We start from the raw sequence: 26,781 nt of genomic DNA, 5'->3' as shown, positions 1-26,781 counted from the left end.
TCACTAAGCTTTCCAAACTAAACATGTATGCTGGCACTTCCAGAAAGACAAATCACACATTACATGATTCAACCCCATTACAGGAACTCCTTAAATCATCCAAACAGAATCACTTAATAAAGCTCCTTGTGATGCAGTTCTTTTATTTTTCTGTAATGTTGACTAATCGTCAAGCGCTTGCTTAAGTTTTAGCTAGTACATCTGTAAAGATGGCAAATGACTTATGTTAATATTTTCACACCTAGGAACATAAAGTACATGATGTATGATCCCAGAACGCTTGATAAGTATTGGATCTTTGAATGAATGCCTGGTGCCTTTGAAATTCCAAGTTGCATTTAAGAAAATATGGATAATAAAACTTTAAATGCCAATTTCAGCTCATATGTGGAATAATTCTGAATTAGTCCACTTACCACACGTATTTAGCAACATCTGATATTCTTCTGCAGAATACAGTAGCTCTTCTGTACAATTATACTTTTCATTCATTTATACGGTTCATTCATTAAAGTCCCTCATTAAGGCCCTTATTTTGGTTAATCTCAAAGGCAAATTCCTTCTCAAATGGACAAAACCACGTGCAGTGCAGGGGGGGGGGGGGGCAGAAGTAACATGTGCAGAGCAGAGAGAGTTAGATTTGGGTGGGGTTTTACTTCAAAGCAAGATCTATATTGCAGTGTAAAAATAAAGCAGTCAGTATTTTCCCTGCACAGAAACAAAATAACTCACCCAAATCTAACTCTCTCTGCACATGTTACATCTGCCCCACCTGCAGTGCACATTGTTTTGTCAATTTGAGAGGGAATTTGCCTTTGCGAGTGAATGGGCCATAATCTTTTGACAATGCAAGAAATGATGCATGCTGTGTAATGGAAAAGTGCTTTATCTCAGCTTCTACTAAGCCTAGGCAGAGGTCTGAGTATAATCTATAAAACAACTTGAAACACTGCATCTCCTAACATATTAAAAGCAATAGAGAGAGACCATTTAAATCTTAATTTTGAAAAAAACAAAAGAAAAATCCTCTGTTGTGGATATGTTGCTTGACACTAGCACATGTCTGGAAAATACTCCTGAAGTTGTTGCCCAGTAAGGTCACTGTCACTTTCTGAGGTGAGATGCTGGCAGCAGTACAGCTAGCTGACACACAACACCCATATCCGGCACATTTTGCAGGGAAGCCTGGCAAGATACACCTAGAGACACATCATGTACTGTTATTACAGGTAATCAGACCCCCCCCCCCCACAGACAGGAAGCATATCATGCTACCCTAGAAGTGCTGAAAGCAGCGAAGAGGGAAATTGATCAGATTCTCCAGCTAGGAATGATTTATAAGTGTCGCAGTTCTTGGGCTGCCCTATTTGTACTGGTCCCAAAAAAATGCGGAGTCACCAGATTCTGTGTGGATTATCGGAGGTTGAATGAGGTCACAGTGTTTGATGCATACCCAATGCCTAGGATAGATGACTTACTAGGGCAGCTTGCACAGATGCGCTACATAAATATCCTAGATGCCAGCCGGGTGTATGGGCAGAATCCATTGTCACCCAAAGCCAGAGAGAGGTCTGCATTTATCACTCCCTTTGGGCTGTTTGAATTCCTCATAATGCCCTTTGGAATGAAAAATGCCTCAGCGTCCCTTCCAGCACCTGGTCAATGACCTGCTGGCAGGCCAGGAGGAACATGCGGTCGAATATCTGGATGACATTGCTGTATTCAGCCAGACCTGGAAGGAACATCTGAGACACCTTGACAGTGTATTTAACAAAATTGCTGAATCAGCTCTGATTATCAAGCCAGAGAAGTGCCAGCTTGGCAAGAGTACGGTGCAGTTCCTGGGGCACCATGTAGGGGGGAAAATCTATGCACCTAGAATCATGCAAGGTGGTGGTTATTACTGCACTGCCCACCTCATCGGAATAAGAAACAGGTCGGTTTATTTCTGGGCACAAGTGGTTGCTCTTTGCAGCTCCTCTTCTGTGACCTGGAAGCTATATGCGATTGTAAACACCTTTTAAGATGTGTCACAAAATAGTGACAGTTTAGCAGAAGAAAGTGTCAGGGCAGTTTGGATCCATAAGAGTGAAGGTGCCCATACACAGTACAATTGTTGGGTGCGATGAGATGCGCACTCCCATCGCACAGCTCAAAAAGTATGTGCTGCACATACTTTTCGTACTAGATCTCATCTCATAGCATTGCAAAACCTATACATTGAGATGAGATGCGATATTGTATACAATAATTGTACCATGTATGGGCACCTTGAATGTCACTTTTACATAGAGGAGATGCAAGACACAGTTGCATATGTAAATTCAGCCCAAACTGTTGCAAAAATGAACCGCTATCTCCCAGAATTGTTGCATGTCTCGGCTAAACAAATTGGTTGAATGACAAAACAAAACGTGACAAAACATTATGTCTACCAGAACATCATACATTTCACTCAGTACACTGTTCCCATTTTTCCACTAATTCATGAATTTAATTAAACTTGATGAATTGAAATAACTGATGTGAACAAAAAATAATTCAACATGAATTAACTCAGCTCAGGTTATAGAAATTGGAAGACAAAGGGGACTTTGCGAAATTGACCATATTGGAAGAAATCACATCACTAGTTCTAATATAATTGTTCATACATATTATAAATTACAAACAGGCTGACGAGATGGCATTGTAAGAAAGATTTTACCCAGATGAGGTTATCTGCTCTCAAGAGCGGGAGGGGAAAACGAAAACTGGTTAATGCAGAATTAGTGGGCACAGCTGATTCCAATTTGGATTTTAGTAATCAAATAGCTACACCACGTTGTACCACAGCCTACTTAACATTTCACAACCATTGTCACCATAGAAGACACTAATCTAATAATTTGTTAATGGCACAACTCTTCTTGACATGAAATTAAATTACACATAGTGGATGTGTTTTCTTAGGTCAAACATTGTCTATTGATTTCAAGATTGTTTTTGAACACTGCAGGTGTTCTTCCAAGGCAAGCTAGTTTTTTTGGGGTTATCATTCAATGCCTTGATTTTATATTTTTCTGTTGTATGGATATTTATCTGTTGTATGGGTATAATGTAGATTTCAACAATTAACAGGACTAATTCCAGTAGATTGTTGTGTATTGGATTCCATATTGCATAATGGTCCCTCAGTGTTAAAATTTGTTATGGTAGCTTATTTACAAATTCATCATTTACTTGATTATGTAGAATGGTGCAAACATGCTGAACTATTGCCTTCACAGATGGAAGGTGCCACAGTCTATAACCCTTATTGTGGTTGACTTGCAAGGCTTTAAATTTGGCAGCCTTGGGAGTCCACCAAGGGCCATCCGCCCTGCCCCGAACCCCCGCAGGCATGCGAATGGATGATTTACATAATCATCCATTCCCAGGTTTGGGTGTGGGGAAAAAATCATTGGAGTGTTGGCGACCATCAAATAATTTCTTCAGCGCTCGCAGATCTGAGACACCTTTATGGTGTCTCAAACCTGTGGGCGTCCTGTGCGGGGCTGATGTCAGCTGCCTGCTACCCGCACCCATGAAACGCTGGTTGCTCACATATGCAAATTGCGCTGCCCGCTGCCCCACGCCCCCTGCCCGGACTTCTGCGTGCTAGCTCCGTGGGCGCTCACACACAGCGGCTGCACTTGCGCATAAAAACCTATGCGCTAAAAAAACGGTCCACCGTGCGAACGAGCGGGGGGACCGATTGAATCTGAATAACCTCCTATGTGCTTGTCTAATGAACACCCTTGAATTCTCTATAAGGAAATTATTTGTTTATAGCTTGCATCATGAACACAAATAAAGATGTAAATAAAATAAAATGCATTTTTCATCTATATTGATGTGCTTCATTAATGAAACAGTTGCAGTACACGACTGGTATTTGAAAATAATTTATGTAATGAACTGTCATGTTAATTCTGAAATAGATACACAAAGACCACAAGGGATTAACATCATAATGCACACATATACTTTGATGTAGAATCATTTTCTGTTATATAAATATTTGCAGAAAAACATTTGGTAACTTTCTAGGACTTATCTCTATGGAATTTAGGTAGGAAACCGTGCAATAAAAGGAATGCGGAATACAGGCTACGTTTTCAGTCAATTTAAATGCACAAATCTTTCATCTGCAAAACTCTCTTAAAACAATGAATCATGGGATTTTCAACTCCATTTGTGCTTGATAGTTTTGTCAGCAGGTTTCAACACATGACAATAACAGGAGCACCATTAATAAACCTCTGAGACTGATGAGCAAGATGAAATACATAGAAGGTATCAGTTGTTGGGTTCACATTTGGCTTTTAAATTATTTGTCAAAACTAGAAACCTGATCACCATTCATTGTTGACTCAGAGCTTTTAAACATTTGCTGTTCACTTTATGGGGCAATCCATTCTGCTTTCTCAGGGAGGGGGTGGTGAAAGAAGTTGTATGCCACATTTTCACAAATAATTCAGTGCAATAACACAATTGGATGATGACTGTAGTTAAATGGGTCAAACTCAGACTCCAAGTCTGTAGTGAGCACAGGATGCACTGCTCCAATAACAAGTCACAGATATGTTTTTATCTATGCATGAAGTTTTACAATCAGTGCATATTTAGATTAGATCTATATTTACTATATAGGAACATGACTTTACAGGGGTGTTTATAACACATGGTCCATAAAGAGCCCTAACAGTCCTGTAGCATAGTCATCATTGAACAGGGTCTGATGTTAAAGCAGTGAAGAGTAGAGAAGTGAACCAGTGAAGCAGTTTTCCATAGCAGCCAATCAGTTTTGAACAAGTACATTCTATTAAATAATATGTGGAAGCTGATTGGCTGCTAAGGGCAATGTCTCTACTGGCACACTTTGCTTGATACATCAACCTCTGCATCTTGGTCCTTTTGCTTAAACCAAAAAGAATGCAGATGTACCAGCGCCGGCTGTTATTAGTGAATAAATATACTCAATGTATAAAATTAAGAGTTATTTTAATACAAGATACAGTATACAGTATTAAAATAACTCTTAATTTTATACAGAGTATATTTATTCACTAATAACAGCCAGCGCTGGAACATCTGCATTCTTTTTGGTACCACTTTTTATTGGGGCTGACAACCCCCGTACCAGCTGCCAGTTAGAGGTGCGCTCCACCCAACTTTCTCTTTTGCTTAAACCATCTGTGCTCACAGATGGACAGCTTAAAAACTGGACTGTAAGGGGACTTTCAAAAATGAGTTTGAGAAACAAAGCTATACAGGATGTAACCGAGAAATACATGTTTTATATAATAAACCTGTAAAAATAACAGCTTCTGCAATGTACTTCACTTTGAGCTGTGACAGTTTTTAGCCTACAAATAGGCCACCCCACCCCCAGTCCCTATCTGCTCCTACCTCCAATCTCTGCCTTCACAGCTCCCTCTCTCCATTTCCAGCAAGCTTGAAACAGATCAGCGTCATTTGGTCCATCTAGTGGCCTTTAGTGGTCACTGGCGGTTCTTCACCTCATAGAGGTGAGTAGTAGTTAGGCTTTTTATATATAGATTAAAGTCCCATTTTTATTTAGTCTTTAAAGGATTTAGAAGGCTGTGTAGTGTAATGTATATGTTCATTACTGATTCAAGGCATCTTGTTTTTATGACAACCTATTTATTTATTATTTACAGTTTCGTATATAGCGCAGCAGATTCCTATGTAACACAAACTTTTACGTAACTCTTAGAAAAGCAGGTACAGATATGTTTTACAGGAACAAAATGTACCAAACCATAGGTTTGTATCGCCAAGACTGTTTTGTAGATTACAGGAACAACACCAATTTTACAACAACTGATACTGCGGAACCGCTTTGCCAGGGGGTTGTTAGGCTGCGGGGTTGAGTTAGACTGTGTGAGGGCTGAATTTGGCCACAGGAGGGCTCAGTTAGGCTACAGGGGTAGAGTTAGGCTGCAGAGGTTTAATGCAGCCCATACACGCTGCTTTGTGGGCGTGCTGTACTAGCACGGATCACATTGCATTGCATGTGCATCCGTTGTGCATGCAATGCGATGCAATGTGATGAAACCTAAGAACAAAAAGTATGTGCAAGCACATACTTTTTGTACTTAGGTTTCATCACATTGCATCGCATTGCATGCACAACGGATGCACATGCAATGCAATGCAATGTGATCTGTGCTAGTAAAGCACGGAAAGCAAGCCCACAAAGCAGCGTGTATTGCTGCCCATACACGCTGCTTTGTGAGCGTGCGTTCCGTGCTGTACTAGCACGGATCAAATCGCATTGCATTGCATGTGCACACGTTGTGCATGCAATGCGATGCGATTTGATGAGAACTAGGTACAAAACGTATGTGCAAGCACATACTTTTTGTACTGTGCGATGAGGTGCGCGGGAGCGCGCACCTCAAAGCACACATCGGGTCAGCTTTCATAGCAGCGTGTATGGGCTGCTTATGGGCTGCTTAAGAGCTGGGTGGGGGAGGGGTGAGAAAGAGTCTATGTCAGTGCCCAGTAAGGCAGAGAGAGTGAGTCAGATTATGTTTAGGTGATGGGGAGCAGGAGGGCTCAGTTAGGCTGCCGGGGTAGAGTTAGGCTGCAGGGGGGTAGAGTTAGGATGCAAGGGTACAGTTAGGCTGCCGGGGTAGAGTTTTAGGCTACAGGGGTAGAGTTAGGCTACAGGGGTAGAAGTAGGCTGCAGAGGTTTATGAGCTGGGGGGAGGGATGGGAGAGAGACTAAGGGAGAGCCCAGTAAGGCAGTGAGAGGGAGTTAGATTAGGTTTAGGTGGTGGGGGGCAGGAGGGTAATATATAAATAATATCTTACAGGTACATGTGCTGTTTGTGATTATCCCCTGCCATGTACATTTATACACCAAAGAATATAACATACATGCCTAAAAAGCTAAATTACTTGTCCCTAGGGAGGTGCATTGTCTCAAACACAGAGCTAATTTATGTACACAACCCATTTAATGAGACATCTTATAATTTATAAGCCTTTAATAATGATTACAAATCAACACATTTTCTTCATTTTATGGGGCCCAAATAATTAATTTAATCAAAGGCTGTTTAAAGCTAATGAGACTTTTTATTATACACACTTTATAGTACCATGTGAAATAGAGAATAGTCTTGCTTGTAATAACCAGTGTCAGCTCCTGAGGTGATCTTTCTTGCTCAGTAGATTTAATGATTCAATCTTTTTTTCACTGAATAAAAAGTGGCTGGTGGTATTCATGCAAAACAATTAATGGGAGCATTGTATTGTTTGCTCTATTGCCGTGCCCAATGAATAATGCAGTCTATTTCTCCTAATATACATTATATTTAACATCAGATTTCTGGTCATGTTTACAGTGTAAGGTGAAGCTCTGCATGTCCTATATAAACCTAATGGACCACTGCCATTTAGTTTCTGTCTGATGACAAAGGGTAGTTAACTCCTTTGTGAAGTGTGAGTAGGAACAGACTAAGGATACTACATAGATGTATCAAATCTTGGAGAGAAAACTTTTAGATAATGTACACTCCGATCAGCTGCTATCGCAGTACAAATTAAGACGTCAGGCCGCACATACCACAGATTTCTGTTTGCACACTCCGGAGGTGCAAATAGAAATCTGTGGTAAGCTCCCTTACTGTGGACACCACAAGCATGTTAAACCATAGCTCCCAGCACTTACCCTGAAATCTATGAGATAACGCACAACTTTGGGCTTACCATGCAAGGAAATGTGCTTGCAACTAATTGATTATGGATATCATAGTTACATACATAATTGGTGAGATGTTAGTCCATCAAGTTCAACCTATTTTTGAATTCATTCTGTTCACCGATTATAATGCTTAAATTTTGAAAAAAGAAATGCTAAAACAGATCCAAATGAAATCACTGTCTATAGGTTTTATTTTAGAATTACTTATATCAATGCTTGAACTGCTGCTAACTGCATGTACTCTTATATGATCTACCTTCAATTGTGTATTCAAGCTCCTAAAGCATCCACTACTGTATACTTAGGAAGTGTGGGAGATTTGGGAGATTAGGCTCAATAAATATTATTTGTAACTAATAGGCTAACAACCCCGAAACATTTTTACAGTGTTTTTTTTTCTTTAAGTGAACTGAAAAGCCAAAACCAGTCCCTCCAATACCACATGCCTAAGAAAGCCAACCAGGTCACTTATGCAGGTATCAGCCCGGCAGCATGGCAACCTTCTTTTACTTTCCTGACCAGTATCACAGAGCTGTGTATCACTGGGCTGTCATAAAGTTTTCTATCTCTTCAAAAAAATAACCTTATCTCCACTTTTTAATAAGTAGTCCCCAATGTGGGACTTTATTCATTATTTCTGAGGACTTCGTGGAATGGATCAACATTAGAAACCGGAAGGTGATAAAAATGACTATCTATGAGAGTTATCCATCGGAGGTGTGGGGGGGGGGGAAGTAAATACATATATTTTGTTCATTGAGCCTGCTTCTGTATTTTTAATTACATTTCTCCCTAGGGTACCCAAGTGCGAGTGCAATATGGCACTTGTGCTAATCCAGCATGCACCATTGGTCATCAATAGCCCAAAAAAAGCTGCACTAATTGAAAATCCTACTAAGCTTAAAGTGCTAGTGCTGGTAAAAAAAATTGAGGTGATATCCAAACCTTTTTTTTTTAACTGGTAGTAGGGGCAGTATCCATACAAAGATGATATATGAATTGTTTGGTTGACTACAAAATCATTCTGATTACCAATATACTCAGACAATTTGAATGATATTTGTTGGTTTGAAAAAAAAAGAGTTGGTGACCTGTCTTTTCTTTGTGTTTACCCGATTATTGTTTTTTTTCAGCATATATTGAACGATAACACTAGAACCAGCATTTGGTTGGCTGATTTGCGTAGTTATTATTGCAATGCATGGCTTAACCTGGTATAACCTGGCCTTGAAATCTCATGGAACTACAAGGGAACGGCAAAAAAGAAACACACACTGTATAGTTTGAAGACTTCTTTCCTTTTACCATAGCTATTTTCAGGAATAATGTGGTTTACATTTTACCTCAAGCAGCTTTGCTATTTTGTGAAGTTTTGGTAGTAGACTACAATTGTTTTCTTATTGCTTGTGGTATAATCAACATGAAAGGAATAACTACAGAGCAGATTAGCTACGGCATTTGAAAGATTTGCCTTGGTTCATATGATATCTTAAAGAGAAGACTGTAAAACTGACTTTTGTAAAAAAAGAAACACAAACATAAATCAGTTCACGTCTACAAAAACAAAATGTTTATATGAAAAATGTGCTGTTACTGAACCCATCTTCTAGGTTTCCATGATGTTCAGCTTCTTTAAAGAGTTATCTCAACATCGGGGGACCTCTGCAATACTTGGCTTGCCAAAGACTTCTATGTAAATCAATTTTGCTAAATTTTTGAGCACCTACAACGTTCCAGTCCCACTTTTAAAGCTACAGGGAAACTTATTTTTTACAACATGTATTTATTTATAAGTAATTAGCCATTCATGCCCAATTTTGATGTGTCACACAATCCAGAAAGAGGATGTTTTTGCTTGTACGATATAAGTAACACTGATGTGTATGGTAAGGTATAAATGAGAGAAGTGACACGTGTTATTCCTTTAAAGGATTTATTGTGCTTGACAACTTAAATTATATATAACTGCAATGTGAGTCCGTCTGTACACACCAAGTGCTGCACGGTGGTATAATTGCACATTGGTGGGTAAGGGCTGTAATAATGCAGTGGTGGTCGTGGGTGGGAGTACCTCTGTGATAGTGTCTCACAGAGTGAATGTCCGATGGGGGATGCAAATGCGAGTCCGTCTGTACACACAAAGTGATGTACGATGGTATTATTACACAATGGTGGGTACGGGCTGTACACTAGCAATGGTGGTGGTGATGGGAGAAGACTCTATGATATAGTCACAGAGTAAATGTCCGGTGGGAAGAACAGTGACAGTCTATGCAGGGAGGTCAAGGTGAAAGTGTGAATGTCACCGGGGGCTGGCGTCCCTAACCGCCCGGTGATGCACTCAACTATTACCCGATACCTGGTCTTCTAAGGTGCTGAGTCCCTCGCCGTGGTCTGTCAAACTTCACCGGTGCGTGCACTTGCAGCCGGCAGCAGTGACACACTGCTCTACAGCGTCTCCCGTCACTTCCGGGTTCAGCTGTTGGGCGTGCGCCCGGAGTTCAGGTGTCAGCCGGAGCTGTGTGCGCTCTACTCCTAAGAGTGGAGGAGACTTGGAGTATCAATCAACCAGCTCCTAACTGTAATTTTTAAAACACAGCCTTTAACATGGTAGCTAGGAGCTGGTTGGTTGGTCATTTATCTATGTTCACTTTATCTCTCTCCAAAGCTTAGTACATATACACCTTAGTTCTATGTGAGCGCAATAAGCCTCACAATCTATTAATTGTATGCTGTTGATAGGTAGACAGTAAAGCCTACAATCTATATTCCCTACCACATGTACACTCTGTACTCTGTGATCTTGTGCATGTTGACTATTTGGCATTCGACCTACTGGCGGTCTACCTAGACACCCATGTGCAGCCTCCTCTGGTCGGACCCCTCCTCTCTGCTAGGAACAGCGCCGGGAGAAGTAGGGTCTGAGCAGGAGAGTGCTTAGACCATACTTTTCATATACGCAAATCCCTGTAAAAAATGGTGCAGTTGTCTTTTCTTTTCTGGCAATTTTCATATCGCTGCTGCTGCCGGCAGCATTGAAGCCTTGTGGAGTCTGCACTAGACCACACAGACTCCACTGCGCATGTGCAGACCACTGGACAACTAAATGCCGGAGGGCAAGTATTACAAAACTGGGTGCAGCGTGCACCCATTGTAGATACGCCACTGCGTAACCCTAACAACATTGTATTGAAAATGTACAGTTGTCCGAAGAGGTAAAAAAAGTTACAAATACCTTAAAATATCTTAAATACTGCATATGTATTAGTTATTATAAGCCCTTCCACACTGTAGGAATGAATGTCTCACAAATCACCATGAATTGTATCACCAAGCCTTCCCTCATAGTAAAGTGGGTGGCCTACTCTCTTTCAGCTCGAAAGCCACTCAGTGGGTATGGGGCAGCGATGCGTGGTGATGCTTGCTCGCGCATCATTGCTGGCCGGCCACTCATTTGCTGGTATTACCATGGGTGGATGGCTTTCCATAGCATCCTGTTATGGAAAGTTGTCCACCCCCCCAGGAAAATCACTAAAATGGGTGAAAAGCGCGTCCCAGCGGCATCGGAATTGAATATAGAAATAGACTGTGCAGCACAGTCCGTTATTACTATCTCAGAATTGAGGGCCATGCAGCATGGCTCTCCCCCACATGCTGTCCATCCCTCCCTCCCTGCCAGCTGATGCCGCTGGGTCCGGGCGGGCTGCCGATATCGAATCGGTACATACCTTAAGATAGTCCATTTTGCTTTTTATGATACCTATATTACAATTTGCCCGAGGCCACATTCCAAACTATTAGGTTATAAATGTTATAAATATAAAACATTTTTTGAGCTCGGAGCAGTTGCAAGCTGGCCAATTTATAAACTGTCCAGGATTATACATCTTTACCTTCAATCCTGTCATGAAGAAGCCATAAGAGACTGTATGTATCATTTTTGTGTCATCAATTACTCACAAAATGAGGCTCTTCATATAGACTTATATGTAAATCAAAATAAATCAACAGAAAAAAAACAGATTATGTTTCTTTCAGGATACAATTTAAAATAGAGAGACAACATAATAGAAAAAGGAGACAATGAAATATAAAAAGGAGACAAGGTAATAGAAAAAGGAGACAACGTAGTCCTTTACACAGATGGTGAAGCTTAAAAAACGTATGTAAATATTAGCAAAACTTTTTCAATTTGATCATTTTCTACTGAATCAGACAGCTACTTCAATAGAACCGTTTGTGTTTGGTTCCATAATGGTGCCCTGAGACTACGAGGTTAAACCAATAAAAGCTTCTATGTCTTGCCTGTGTGGGGTTAGAGAACAAGCATTCATTACAGCACAATTATTGGTCAAACAATGCATTATGTCCCTGTTATGCCCATTCTTCATTTTTGACTGACTCCAAACATGCATTCATTTGCATGTGGCTTAAAACCGTGCCTTAATGCAGCTTTATGAGTCTGCGATGATCTGCAGCTCAGTGCTTTATTGACTGATACACACGAGACACTTCAGTGCTAAATCTACAAATAAAATGGTCTTTTTTAACACTGAGATAATTAAGTCTTTCAGAAACAAGAAACGTGTAGGCACTTAATTAAAAGTGTATCCCCAAAAGACTGCACTATTCTCATATTATAATTCACATTTTCCGCATCAAGTACTTTCAAGATGCTGATTTACCCCCACCTCCTCCCCCTATTCTTGTAGGGGAATATAACAGTATAGCAAACATCTGTGTTTGCCTATTCTCAATTTACTTCAGCTAAAATGAACCTGCTGTATTATAATATTCATTCATCCATCTAAGCACAATGCTGCACACAATAAGGAAGGTGAAATGTAAGTAGCTACTGCAAAGAGAATATTCCTGGTGGAAATAAAGGTGGCATTATAAAGGTATAAAGGAATGATACAAAGAAGAGCACCATATAAATAGCTCCAGATACCAATATAATTAACTTACTGCCAGTGAGAAAGCCAATGTTCTTTCCCTGTTTGTAAACCTGCTAAGTGTAACTTGGTTAGAACATTGAGCCACTGTAATCATTTCACCAATTAGCAGATTTTCTGGCCAATGCTGTAGATCAACCCGCTCTGTTTATTGCAACCAGCAGTATGTATTCATTTCTGGCCAATGCTCAGAATCCACATTGTATGATCATTAACCTAATCACCATTGTCCTGGCCACATCATACCAGATAATATTTATTCTAGCCATTGCCAAGGATACATGTTGGTTTGTGATGACAAAAACCAACATTATTTCTGGCGAGTGCCGTGGATATAGGCTTTAAGACTGTGAACATTCTGGACACATAAATGTGAAGAAAGACTAAACAAAAACAGTGATTCAGGCATTTTACCAGATTGCAAAGCAAGGAATTGTTCACAAAATATCAAATATGAAGCAAATGTGTCTGGATTATTATTTAATAATTGTATAGTGGCAATGCAGGAGCATTAGCAGATAAACAGCTTCAAACAATCCTGCAATGGTCAGATCAGGAGGTTGAGATATGTTGTGTGGCATGCGCTCTCATTCCTGACCTCCTGATCCCATAGAAGAGATCTGAAGGAACACACACATTGAGCTAGACAAGTCTCGGCATATACAAGTGCGTACCAATCCGATTATTGCTCTGTTGGCTTGTTGAGTTTATCGGCAGCATTTATTGGATATGCATACCCAACTCCAAAGCTGATTGGTTGCTTTGGGCAAGATCTCAATTTTAAATCTCTCAAAGCTTTATTGCATCTCCAACGTAGGGGCAGATTTATTAAGCCTGGTGAAGTGATAAAGTGTCTGGTGATAAAGTACCAGCCAATCAACTCCTAAAGTTCAAATTACAGACTGGGTTTGAAAAAATTACAGTTAGGAGCAAACTGGCTGGTACTTCATCACTGACCATTTTATCACTTCACCAGTCCCAATAAATCTGTCCCATAGTGCCTTGGGGCCTGATTCAGAATCTGATGTTCCACTGCATTGATCAATTATTGGCAGACTGCACATGTGCTGTGTTTGCATTATGCTTACATCAAGGTGGCGCTGCATACCAGCACACAATTATGGTGCCTCTGCAAAGTGATTGACAGGAAGTGACCATTTGGGGGTGTTAACATACTAGCGGGGAGTGGTTATTAATGCAAGGGCTTCATGGCTATTTTCAGGGCGTGTGTTTGACATCAGCTGTGAGCCCTGCCTGATTACTGCTGCAACTAGTGTGCGTAGCCATAGACCTACTTGAGCAGTCAGTGTTTCCCATTCTTGAGTATAGGCTGCATATGCGTATGGAATTGCAAAACAGTTGTGGCCGCTCTGGTGGGTGTTTCTGAGTGGCATCTTCACTTGCTGATATCAGCAGCTGTGTTGGGGAGGATACTGCACTTGCAGCTGCATTAGCATCCATCTCTGAATCATCTCTGAATCATCTCTGAATCAGGCCAGTGGTCAGGAATTGAACTCATCATTTCAGGGCTGTGAGACTGTAATGCCAACTATGCTGACCCATTATGGCTATAGATACAGAATTGTTATGGATGGTATTTTTGAGACCTAAGTTACATTGAATCAACCAAATTCTGCTTTTAGGATCTGTGGATACATATTACATGGTTATTACACCAAGCAATCTGTTACAGGAAGAACTAGAGGCAGTTGAAAAATATGAAAGATAACGTGTCCCCATTTATTTTACAAAGCACAAAGTTACACGAATGATTATTTATATGCTTTTGTATCACACGGCTTATGCTTGTAGACCTGTGCTTTACTTTCACAAATTAGGAAATGTTGCCTTGTTTTACAGCACATTAAGATCCACCGAAATTAGACCAGAAAAAAAAATATTTCAAATATTAAGATAAAAATGACTTGTAAGCCTTAAATGTCTGTCTTAAGAAACTGGGTAAAATTTTCCTTCAAATGTTGAACTAATTACATCACTATTAAGAACTTTATTGCCATGGCCTTCTCACAGAGCTTACAGAAGTCTCCCTGGATCTACAGAAAACTGGTCCATCCCCTGCAGCGATTTAGTCAGCCTCAAAATCAACAACTGCCCTGTCACCAGTTTCTGATCTCTCTTCCTTCCTTGTCCACTGGAGAGCTTCAATTACAGAAAAGGAACCTGTCTGCTTCTAATTGCCTGGTGTGTGCTCTCCTAACCCCATCAAGGGTTACCCTTAGCCTCAAGCACTAATACAGAACTGCTAGTTAGCAATGCAATGCCTGTTTTGTCTCCACCAACTTTACTGCATTTGCTGCACTTGCTGCACTGCATTGATATCTGTTTAGGGAGCTGGATGTAATAATAAACTTGATTCCCCCTATGCAAGCATACTGCAGTGTAGTATATCATAAAAACAAGTTAGTTTGTGGTATGAAACATTATTGCAGTTTACATTAATGTAAATTAATAAAAATAAGTGTTGTTAAGGGAGACTGGAAATCCCATGCATAATTGAAAGACTGAAGGATGTATTTATTGTGGATGTGCTAAAGGAATAGTTCCTTTTCTACTTTACAGGACAATATATAAGATCTACTTACTGATACGGCTAATGAAAATCAAACAGGGCGGCATTATGTGCCAAATTCATAACTGCAGACATCAACACAATTGCAGAGCACTCCAACTGGTGCCCCCCCCCCCCCCCCCTACACTTGGCACATTTCATCTACAATGGACAACATAATTCCTGCCGCCTTCCATTATCCACAGAGGTGTCCAGTAAGCCACCACAGTGATCAGCGCTGTGACTCATGAAGTTCTATATAAACAATGATACATCCAGTTCTATATATATAATGCTACAGCATTGCGGTGCTTACCAATGCTTTTAGCTATGCAATTATGGAATATTTTACCTGTCATCTACATGTTCTAGCCAAAATTATCGAAATTAACTTTGAAACTGTTTTAATGTTAACATCTTGCTTTTTAGTGATGTGAAATTAATAAGACCTACATGTAAACTACAATAGTAACAAAAGGCCATAAAACTAGATACAATGGCTAGTTTGTATCTATAGGCCCATAATATTGACTTACTCTGTAGAGTAAGTAAATAAAACATTGATTGATGAGCCTGGTATATCTTGAAGACAAGAGACGGGTTATATCACTGAGAGAAAAACAGCAGTTTACTGATACACTCTAATCTTAAAAAGAATATAATACACAATGCAGCAATGTATTCAGTGGTATATAGTTCACAGATCTTGTGCAATTTCCACTGTTTATATCCTGCATTATAATGTGTAATGCATGTGATTACACATGACATGAGGTTTCCAGACAATATATGGGAAAATGAGATTAAGGTACTTCATAATATATTGTTTCCCAATGTAGTGTGTCACGTAAGGAATCAATAAACAATAAACATCAACTTTTATGTTATGAGTACTGGAAACATAAATAAGAAATATAAAAACCTTGCAAAAGATCATTAATATTGCAAAATAAATATATTAGTGACGTACTTTATGCTACCATATGTAGATTTCTGACATATCATCTAAAAGTATTACTATGAAATGCAACCTCCTCTAGAACTGCTTTCTAATCTACATCCTCATAATATTGCTGCTCACACTGCTTATATCTGTCAAAACTGGAACGAAAGCAAAGCATGTCTGATCATGGTACTGCAAACCTTGCCTGCCACTGTGTCAGTCAGGAAAACATTTCTAATTTGTATCCAGAATGATGAAACCACAAGGGTAATATCCAAGGCAATGCTCACTCACCCGTTTCAAGAGCATTGAGCTCTCAACTAGGCTCCCTCACAATAAGAGACCACTCATCTGATCCTGGTCAGGTATTCCAGTGGTTTCCAAACCGTGGCACCTTGGGGTTCCTCGGAACACATGCAGGGGTGCCTTGGGTTGGTGGACTAGGACCAATTCAAACTATTTATGGTCAATGTAATAGGCAAAACCAGTGCTTGTAGCTTCCAATAACTACATATATGATCAAGCAGAAGTGAATCAGAAGAGAATCCTGCCCATCACCACATAACTGGCCTAAGGATAACTTATACACAATTAACTTCATTTTTTTTTCTTAATTTCTCAATAAGAAACTTTGGCCTAGGCACTAGGGGTACCATGAAGAAAATTCTGATACTCTAAGGTGCCATGATTCCAAAAGGGTTAGGGAACCACTGCCTTATACAATTGTCTACTTGACATCATTGTTGTGTTTCTTACATTGTGAAAGTACCCCCCCCCCCACACACACACACACACACCCCTCCCTTTAAAATTGCAAACAAACCACTAGAGAACGGATTTAGGCCATCCCCAAACTGTGCTAGGACTATAGATCAGTGCTAATAATGAGAACATATACTTCCATCTACAAATAAACATCCACATCAGTTAAGTTCTAAATTCAGTCATTTATCATAGGCTACCCTCTATCTTCCTTTGTTCTACCATGGATAAATGTAATGCTTTCATGCCAGTTTATCTAAGGGACAGTTGATTTAAACAAACATTTTTGGGCTACTAGGTAAGAAAGAGAATACAGATAACAGTGGATCTGTAAGGTTGATAGAAGCTATTCTAGATTGCCCAACCACCTGCCTACTATACAGTAGGGCATAGACTTAACATATACTACTATAATGCAGAGTAAGTGTCACTAATATGCTATATGCAAATGAATAAACAAAGTGTTTGCACCTTTATATTCTGTATACTGTAATGCAGTCATTATATGCTGTTAAGTCAATTGTCTCTAGGACTTAAAATAAAGAAGCTACCATATATTTGTTTCATTCATTGTATTTACATCAACATTGTTTAATATTTCTGCATTTTAACAATTATAAGGCTATAATGAAGCTTAAAATGGGAAAGCCAACTACTAAACAAACAATAGTAGTGATGAACGCACCCATACATTACTGATAGGGGAAAAAATATACTAGGTATAGATAATAATTATTAATAATAATATTGTTTCCTCTGTACGAGTAAGTACAGGTTTCCGTGTGTACACAGTAGAATCAGTGGTAAATCGGTGCCTTCCTGTATCATTGTACTGCAGTTATTGGATCCATCAATACATTTTCCACTATTTTGTGACAAACTCTAAAAGGTTTAGGCTGCTTAGTTCAGCTGATTAGGAAAAAAACCCTAAGCATTTTCCAGGAACCATAAAACAGCTTCCTCCCAAGCATTAACAAATCTGCTCATCTTCATTATTTCCTGCACCATACTCCCACTCACTAGAACAACATGCTCGTACAGTAGTTGATGTACTAAAGGAGTTTTATCAACAGTTCCCACATATCTAATGAAAGTATAGCTTATCGCACTCAAATTAATTTACAATGAACAAGGCCCACTCCACCCTTTGTGGTGGCCGGACTATTTTTGACCTTACTTTATTATTGCATACTGTTGTAGACTGTTACTGCTGTATAAGTGAATTCTTTATTACTGCTAATGATGTACAGTACGTGCCATAATTTATTTATTGGTACATGCTTTCCATAAGTCAAACTTGTAAGCAATAAGTTATTACTTTGTATTCCCAAACATTATTTTCATTGAAGTGTTTGAGCAAGATTAATAAAAAAGTACTCTACTAAAAGTTGAACAGCCTGTTTGTATTACAGAGACACAGATTATAATTATCTGCACTTTGTGCGGGTCTCTCTGTATTGCCTGTAGAAGACATTCTGATGTCTATCTCTTTTATCTGACCTTTGTTGACACCATGTCTGCAGATCAAGACTTGTGATATAATATAGGTTTGTGTGTCCCTGCTCCTTGAGAATAAGCAGGACTGGCTTGACAAGAGCTTCCCATAGATCAGAGTCATGGGCTACAAACAGTTTCACATGTGAGATAATGTAAAACATATTTAAGGAATAATCAAAGAAATAAGAGAGAGCACTTCTATTCAGTAAGAGCTGCGACTGCACATCAAGTCCACAAGGTTACAATCCAACGATCACTTATACTATGTCAATTGGAAGATGGTCTTTCTTACAGTGACTTAAAGTAGAATAATACTAAGATAATCAATATTATGTCACATGCCTAGAATTTGTCCTCGCCATTTTCTAATTTTCAATTATTGTATTCATTATAGAGGCAGCATGGACAATGCAATGGTTAGCATTACTCCCTCAGGCAAAAAGGTCATGGGATCAACTCCCACCATGACCCTAACTATTGGGAGTTTGTATGTTCTCCCCGTGTTTGTGTGGGTTTTCTAGCCCTAGCATGAATGTGTGTGTACATGTGGTAGGGAATATATATGGTAAACTTCATTGGGGTAGGGACTGGTGTTAATGGTCATATATTCTCTGCGGAATATGTGTGCGCTATATAAATAACTGCTAATAAATAAATATCATGCATCTAATTATGAGATATTCAATAGTTAGTTGACATACCTCAGGCGAACTATGGCAACTGCTAATCCTACTCTTGTTACATTTACAGCTCAGTGCCAAATATCTTAATTTTATTCTGTATTTCACCTCCATAAAGACATAAATCAGCCTGGGTCACGCACTTTACAACTTGAACATTGGTCTGTTGCTGAGATTCTGATTTCTTGCCTACAAGCAGAATAGTAAAGTTGTCTCTTTTCCCATATGTCAATGGACAATCCTAGGTTTTTAAGAGTTTAAAATACAAGCTGATCATTAATGGGTTTGCTGTAAATAGCGCTAAATCTTGCCTCTGGATAGAAAAAAAATGTTTGATTTCTGCTTCCTAAATAGTAACCATGAGAACTATCAACACATCCAGAGGGGGCTTAGGTGGATATCAAATACACTTGATAAACAGCTATCAATTTAAATCCACATGCGCAGGCGTAGCGGAAACATGCGCCTTGGTCCTCTTGTCTCATTCTCTTCTCAAGGTAGTAATCCCTTTATCTCTTGCCTGATTGTCTTTATTGATCTTGTTTCCCTCCAGCCCATCCTAGCTGCTCTATAGAATTTTATCTGAGGAGGAAACCTATTTGGAAGTCTCATGAGCAAAAAACACTGGCACAGCCTTCAATCTCAGCAGCGCTGTTTATTATCTAACCTCTTACTTCAATCAAACATAATACATCATTTAAAACTGAAACTTAAAAAGTACACATCAAAACAGCTCGTAGCTGGAAGTGCATAATCTCCGTTTAATGCAGTCTCACCGCACTGCTAATAATGCAGTCTGGATTTAGTGTCATTTTTTATCAAATGGAACAATAATTTATAATCTAAACCTTTTACTACTCTTTCAGTTTATACCAGAAGTATTAAATAACAGGTGAAAATCCCTGAATGTGGACGTAAGAGTGTGAGGTGCTACAAATACACAGTATAATCTGATTGTACAATTAGCTTGCTTTTGATCAAATTGGACTGGAATTGGAAAGTACTGTGTATGGGGACATGCAATAATTTTTCCAGAAATCTGAGAACAGCCATTTAAATTCTGTACTTATGTGTAAGAAAACATCTATGAAACCCAAACCAAATTGTATTGCATGTGCTGTAATTGCACAATTGTTAAGAATTCTGCAGTTTAGCCTGTATCTTTGTACAGAATCTTAAGGTATGTTTAGTAATGTTGTCATTTGCTACATGCTATACTATACATATCTGACATCTTGGAAAATACATGTCTATGTATGGTGTGTGGTGATGTTGTAAGACAACAGGTACGACCACGGTGGCAATAATCTACTTAAAATCGAAGACTGAAAAGACTAATATATATATATATATATATATATATATATATATCTATCTCACACACTGGAGAAGGCAGAAACGGGGTCTTGAAAAAGAAAAAGGTCCATTGCAGGACCGAAACGTCGACCTCTACCCACTGTCATGCACTGATTGATTGAGGTGATATGCACCATTAAAAAAGATTTTACTATCAAGTCCGATGAGTGTCTCCAACTTTTACCTACAAATATATATATATATATATTTAGACAATTCTTTATCGCACTCCTTGAACAACACTACTGCTGCTTTGTAAATAAAAGATAATACTAATAATAACCTGAATTTAGCTACAGATTTAACTTACTGTAATGCGCTAAAATAGTTAAATCATATAGGAATATTAGCTGGCTTGGAATGATAAAGTGCTTTATTCAAAGGTAAAACAATATATTAATTTGGACGTTTAACAGGATGCTACATTTATAAAAGAGTTCACTGATAGTGTTAACTGGAGATAGTTATACAAGCAGTAACACCATACTGTGCATAATAAAGAGTGCATACACTCCTGCTAATGAAGTTAGTGTAAATCAGTCATCTTCAGTGCCAGAAGGGCTTTTTAATACTAAAGTTACTAACGTAAATATGTTAAATTTTCTGTACAGTATGTGTGCTTGTGGGGTGGGAAATTGTAGGCTTACTTGCAATGCATTAATGTATTACAGAGCCGAGTCTACAGTAAGCAATGCTAAGTTTGATGTAAAAACAATAAAATAGCAATGTGAACAGAAATGTTCTGAAGTATCTGAAATGGCAACATATGTCTGATTATTGTCAGTACGATTTATAGTGCGCAGCCTGGCACCCAATGTGGTGACACAGGGAGCAGGGAACCCATTGTAGTGGCACTGGAAAGTGGGCACCCATTGTAGTGGCCCAGAGATTCAGGCATCGATGGTGGCGACCAGGGAGGTGGGCACCAGTGCAGCAGCATAGGGGAAGAGGCACCCAGTGTGGTGGCATAGGCATGTAGGCAGCTGGGCCCCAGTGTTGTGGTAGTGGGAAGTAGACACCTAGTGTGCTATGACTAGGAGGCAGGCACCTAGTGTGCTGGGACTAGGAGGCAGGCACCTAGTGTGCTGGGGCTAGGAGGCAGGCACGTAGTGTGCTGGGGCTAGGAGGCAGGCACCTAGTGTGCTGGGACTAGGAGGCAGCCACCTAGTGTGCTGGGACTGGGAAGCAGGCACCTAGTGTGCTGGGCTGGCACTGGGAGGAAGACCCCTAGTATGCTGGTACTGGGAGGCAGGCACCTAATTTGCTCGGCTGGCACTGGGAGGAAGGCACCTAGTATGCTGGTACTGGGAGGCAGGCATCTAGTATGCTAGTACTGGGAGGCAGGCACCTAGTGTGCTCGGCTGGCACTGGGAGGAAGGCATCTAGTATGCTAGCACTGGGAGGCAGGCACCTATTGTTGTGGCACAGGGAGGCAAGCACCTAGTGTTTTTGGCTGGTACTGGGAGGCAGGTGCCTAGTCTTGTGGTGTAGTGTGCTGGGCTGGCACTGGGAAGAAAGCACATAATGTGGTGGCACAGGGAGGCAGGTACCTAGTATGCTGGTACTGGGAGGCAGACACCTACTGTGGTGGCACAGGGAGGCAGGCACCTAGTATGCTGGTACTGTGTGGCAGACAACTAGTGTGGTGACACAGGAAGGCAAGCACCAAGTATGCTGGGCTGGTACTGGGAGGCAGGCACCTAGTGTGGTGGCACAAGGAGGCAGGTACCTAGTATGCTGTACTGGGAGGCAGGCACATAGTGTGGTGGCACTGGGAGGCAGGCACCTAGTGTGGTGGCACTGGGAGGCAGGCAACTAGTATGCTGGTACTGGGAGGCAGGCACTTAGTGTGATGGCACAGGTTGGCAGGCAACTAGTATGCTGGGCTGGTACTGGGAGACAGGCACTTAGTGTGATGGCACAGGTTGGCAGGCAACTAGTATGCTGGGCTGGTACTGGGAGACAGGCACCTAGTGTGGTGGCACAGGGAGGCAGGCACATAGTATGCTGGTACAGGGAGACAGGCACCTAGTCTCGTGGCACAAGGAAACAAGCACCTAGTGTGCTGGGCTGGCACCTGGTGTTCTGGCACAGAGATGCAGGCACCTAGTGTGGTGGCACAGGCAGCCGGGCACCCAGTGTGGTGGCACAGTGAGGCAGACTCTGCACGACATGCCAGCCTTGTCTCTCACTTCGCATTGAATGCATTCCAGTAATGAGTTCCTCTACACTCGTCAATGCTAAGCGCGGGGAAGAAAAGCTGCTAATGCTTCCCCAAGTCCACATAACACCCCCGAGCCATACACATCACACCGTGCTCACAGCTCGGGCACATCTTAGTGCAATGTACCCAGCCCATAGAAATAGTTTCCCGAGAACTACTGTAAAGTCATCCTAGCAGCCATAACGTGCCTGGTGCACCAGCCCTGTGTGTCTGTCAGCTCTCCGCATCCTCATCCCCTGCTCCCACCTGCCCGAGTCCTTACCTTGCGCTGCGAAGGTGCTGCTGGCGGTCAGTATGGCCAGGGCAGGCAGAAAACACATCTGCAGGATATACCCCAGTCTCAGCCCGCAGCTGGCACTTTCCAGACCCTGCCTCATGATCCCGGGAGGCACAAGAAGCGGGCTCCGGGTATACAGCTGGGCGACACTCCACTTTCCGCAGCAGGGCGAGAGGCTGGCAATAGTTACACGCACACTTTCAAGTGCATTTATTTCCTCCTGTAAGTCACAAGGATCTCATGCCCATTAAATGACCATAGCTGCCAGCCACTGGCACCTTCTCTCCGGCCTCATTAATCCTTTTTCTCATAGAAAAAACAATGTGCAAGGGAAATATAATAATACAAAACAAAAAACAAATCCGCTGAGAAGAAACCAGCAGGCTGTACGATCAGTGTAGAATGGCTTTAGGATCTTGCAAACAAGTATTTGAGATCCACTAATAATGGACCAGCAGTTATCCTAAGAGCCCATGGAGAGCGCTGGCAGCCCAGCATGAGAAGGAGCATTAGTAGTGTGGCAGGCAGGGGCAGAGCAGCGCTGTGTGTTCCTGCTCTCCGTTACAGGGAGACTGGGAGAAAGTCAGCTCCTGCTCCCCTGCTCCCTCTCCTCGCAGCCCTACCTCCCTCTGCCAGCACAGGCAACACGCAGCAAAACCAGGACTGGATCCCTGGATCGGGACTCACATCTCATTCACTCATTCACAGTTCCCTGGCCTGTACTGCTACACTGCTGTACACTCAATAAAGGACTTTCCGCTGACAGCAGGGAATGTGTCACACAATAAGTGCAGTATATAAGCATTTAAATGAAATTTAGAAGAGAAATCCCTATTAGCCTGTTATCTTTTCATTGTGGGACAGATTTCTTGAAATATCATTATTCTAGCCATTACAGACAAGGGAGGACTGGCCCCTGGGTTAGACAGGGAAACTCCTAGTGGGCCACAATATCTGTGTGGCTATCCCCTGCTTTAGATATAAGTTTCCGGGCTGTTTGTTTGAATTATATATTACATTGCACAGGACTATGGTGTATTTGCTACAATGCATTCCTATTAATCTGCCACATTATCATGCGTGACCAGCTAGAAGGATAAAAATGTTTGGCATACGATAGATCGACAATGACGGAAGGTTGACACAAGCAAAAAGTTGACATGCACATGGTCGACACTGACAAGGTTGACACACATTTTTCAGGATTTCTTTTTTAAACCAGTTTATTCATATTTTACTATTCTAGTGGACATAGAGGGGCTTATTCAGATCTGCGCTGATTTGTTTGGAAAATGGGCAAAACCATGTGCACTGCAGGTGGGGCAGATGTAACACTGGAGGGCAGCAATTAGGAGCAGGAGTCCCCCCACCCCACACCCCCCCCCCCTTGATTGGAGGTTTGCAGCCTATCGGACAGGTAAATGCCGCCCCGGCCGATTGCTCGCGCCACTCCCCCGGCGCCCGAATCCCCACGCTAGCATGCGAGAGGATGTGTATGCGAACTCATGTCCCCGTGTGCGGCCGAAGGGAGGAAAAATCATTCCACGGTCGTACTTACTTTTCAGGTGGACACAGATAGCGCAAAAGGGGGTGAGCTGGCCTGCATCTGCAGAGGAACGCCCAGCGTACGGTTCTGAAATTACCCCAAGGTTTTTTCTACAAGTTTTGAACTATTGTGCTGTATGCAACAAGATACATACCAAATTATGTGTATAAATGATAACTACACAGGAATTCAGAAACCACGGGACAAAAATAAATCTCATTTCGGAGCAGTTACTGTTTACTGAAGACTTAGCAAATGCAAGTGTCACCTTTCTTGTTCTTATGTTTGTTGTTCTGAGATTCTGGCTTGTATTAATGCGGTCTGACTAAATAAAAACTTCTGACGCTTCTGAAAGCTCCACAGCTGCCAGATGATATATCTGTAATATGTTCTCAACGTGGTCTGCTAATTAGTTAAATCACAGTCGCCTACTGTTTTGTTATGTACAGTAAAGTGGAGCAACATGGAGAGTTATTGAGGAACACTGAAGAGATAAGACTGGCAAAGCTATGCCATACAATGCACTGTCATTTCTCCCCCTCTGTAAGAGTTAGACAACCTGTGGTTCGACAGCTGTTGTTGGTCTTGCAACTTATTTGAACCTTGGTGTGCTTCTTAGAGGGCCCCATGCTGTTACTTCTAAGTACAGAATAAAGGCACAATTTCCCCGCATCATCAACAATGAGGTGTGCGCTCGAGCATTTCTATGGTTAAGAATATTTTTTTGTCAATATAATTATTTATTTTCTATTACATAGTGTTACATTTAGCAAGGTGATATAACATCTATGGGCCTGAGGCCAGGTAGACATCAGAATGATGTATTCCCCTCCAATATGCACTCAGCCAAATATATACCAGCTAAACTTCACACATTTAGGGCCATAGTGGGTATTGAACCCATGACGCCGGTGCTGTGAGGCAGTGATGCCAGTCATTACTCTTGCTGCACAGTTATTTCTATAAATAGACCTGCCAAGGAGGGTGAACAGTAAGTCACCCCTTAAGCATACATCCCAACATTTGTAACTCAGGAATGAGGACCTGCCGCGCAGAAGGCAGCTGTGCAGCCCCAGCCCCCTCCCTGCCCTCCTACCTGCACTGAAGAGACAATCACTTTTGACCCCCTCCACTGCCCCCTGCCCACGGAACATTGCCTGCCATGGGTGGGACAACAGGACAGTCTCCAAATAGCAGAACTGTTCAGCTGCCAGCCTTGCCCTTTGCCCTGAAGCCCAACAGTGAGACCTGAATATATGAGGAAAAGTGACGCACTCAGCTATCATGAGTCTGATTGCCACAGCACGCTGGGTCCCTCGCACCTCTTGCTGCTTCTGGCCCTCTGGGGTACACAGGGAAGCAGACAGCATTATGTGAGCATGAGCTGTGACAGATATGTGACACGTGTATTTTGAGGATGTTGGGAGTTTGGGGCACTGCACCAAGGGTGTCATTTAGACCAGATCACACAGCCGTGGCTAAATCTCCAAAAATGGCATCTTGGCTGCTTGCTGCATCTCGTCCAATGAGGCAGGGAAAAGGGGGCACCAAAAGAAAATTTTCAACCTGAGCTCTACATGGTATAGAGCCGGAACGGTCACCAATTTAGGATTCTTAGATGCCAAAACATACCCTGCCTGATTCTGGTTGACTCGGCCCCAGAGTGCATGCCCCGCTGAACCCCCCCTTCTGCTGCCTTATCCCCTATGAAAACACATTCCCTTGCGGCTAACATGTGGCGCCAGCCACCCGATCTTGGCACACTGCATCACAGCCGCATTTGCATGGGAACTCCCAACGTTTGAATGGGGACACCCATGTCCACCGCCGCCCCGTCCTGCCCTCCCCTGTGCGAGCATCATACCAACTGTGCAGATCGGTGCAGGCGCCTGCGAAGAAAGCCCTGCACATGGGCATATGAGAGTATGCACATGCGCATTACTTCATTATCGGTCCCTGGTGCGAACACACCAGGGCCCAGCGGCGTAACTATAGCACTGCAGTCCCCGCCACCACGGGGGGGCGCTGTGCATGTGGGGGCGCCGGGGGCTGCGGTGCTATAGTTACACCCCCCAATCCCCCGCAGACTTACCTATCTTGCTGGTCCCAGCGGCTCCGTTCTTCTGCTGAGGACCACCACAATATGTCCACCCCATATAGCACACTGTTCTCTGAAACTGTCTGCTGTATGGGGGCGGCCATTTTGTGGTGGT

General features: G+C 41.7%; 1 protein-coding gene across 3 annotated transcripts in view; it reads right to left on the bottom strand.

Moving 5' to 3' along the window:
• UNC5C (unc-5 netrin receptor C) overlaps positions 1 to 23,608 on the bottom strand; it is a 326,346-nt gene extending 302,738 nt beyond the window's left edge. For all 3 annotated transcript variants that reach the window (XM_083179068.1, XM_083179070.1, XM_083179069.1), the window contains exon 1: positions 23,008 to 23,608. In XM_083179068.1, the coding sequence (XP_083035194.1) occupies positions 23,008 to 23,122 (115 nt within the window). In that variant the 5' untranslated portion in view covers positions 23,123 to 23,608. The remainder of the gene's footprint in view (positions 1 to 23,007) is intronic.
• Positions 23,609 to 26,781: the final 3,173 nt, after the last annotated feature.

This window comes from Crinia signifera, chromosome 1 (genome assembly GCF_055691185.1).
Source record: "Crinia signifera chromosome 1, ASM5569118v1, whole genome shotgun sequence".
In the NCBI taxonomy this organism is placed as follows: domain Eukaryota; kingdom Metazoa; phylum Chordata; class Amphibia; order Anura; family Myobatrachidae; genus Crinia; species Crinia signifera.
The sequence above is the reverse complement of the archived record's forward strand: the minus strand, read 5'-3'. Positions and strand labels throughout refer to the sequence as shown.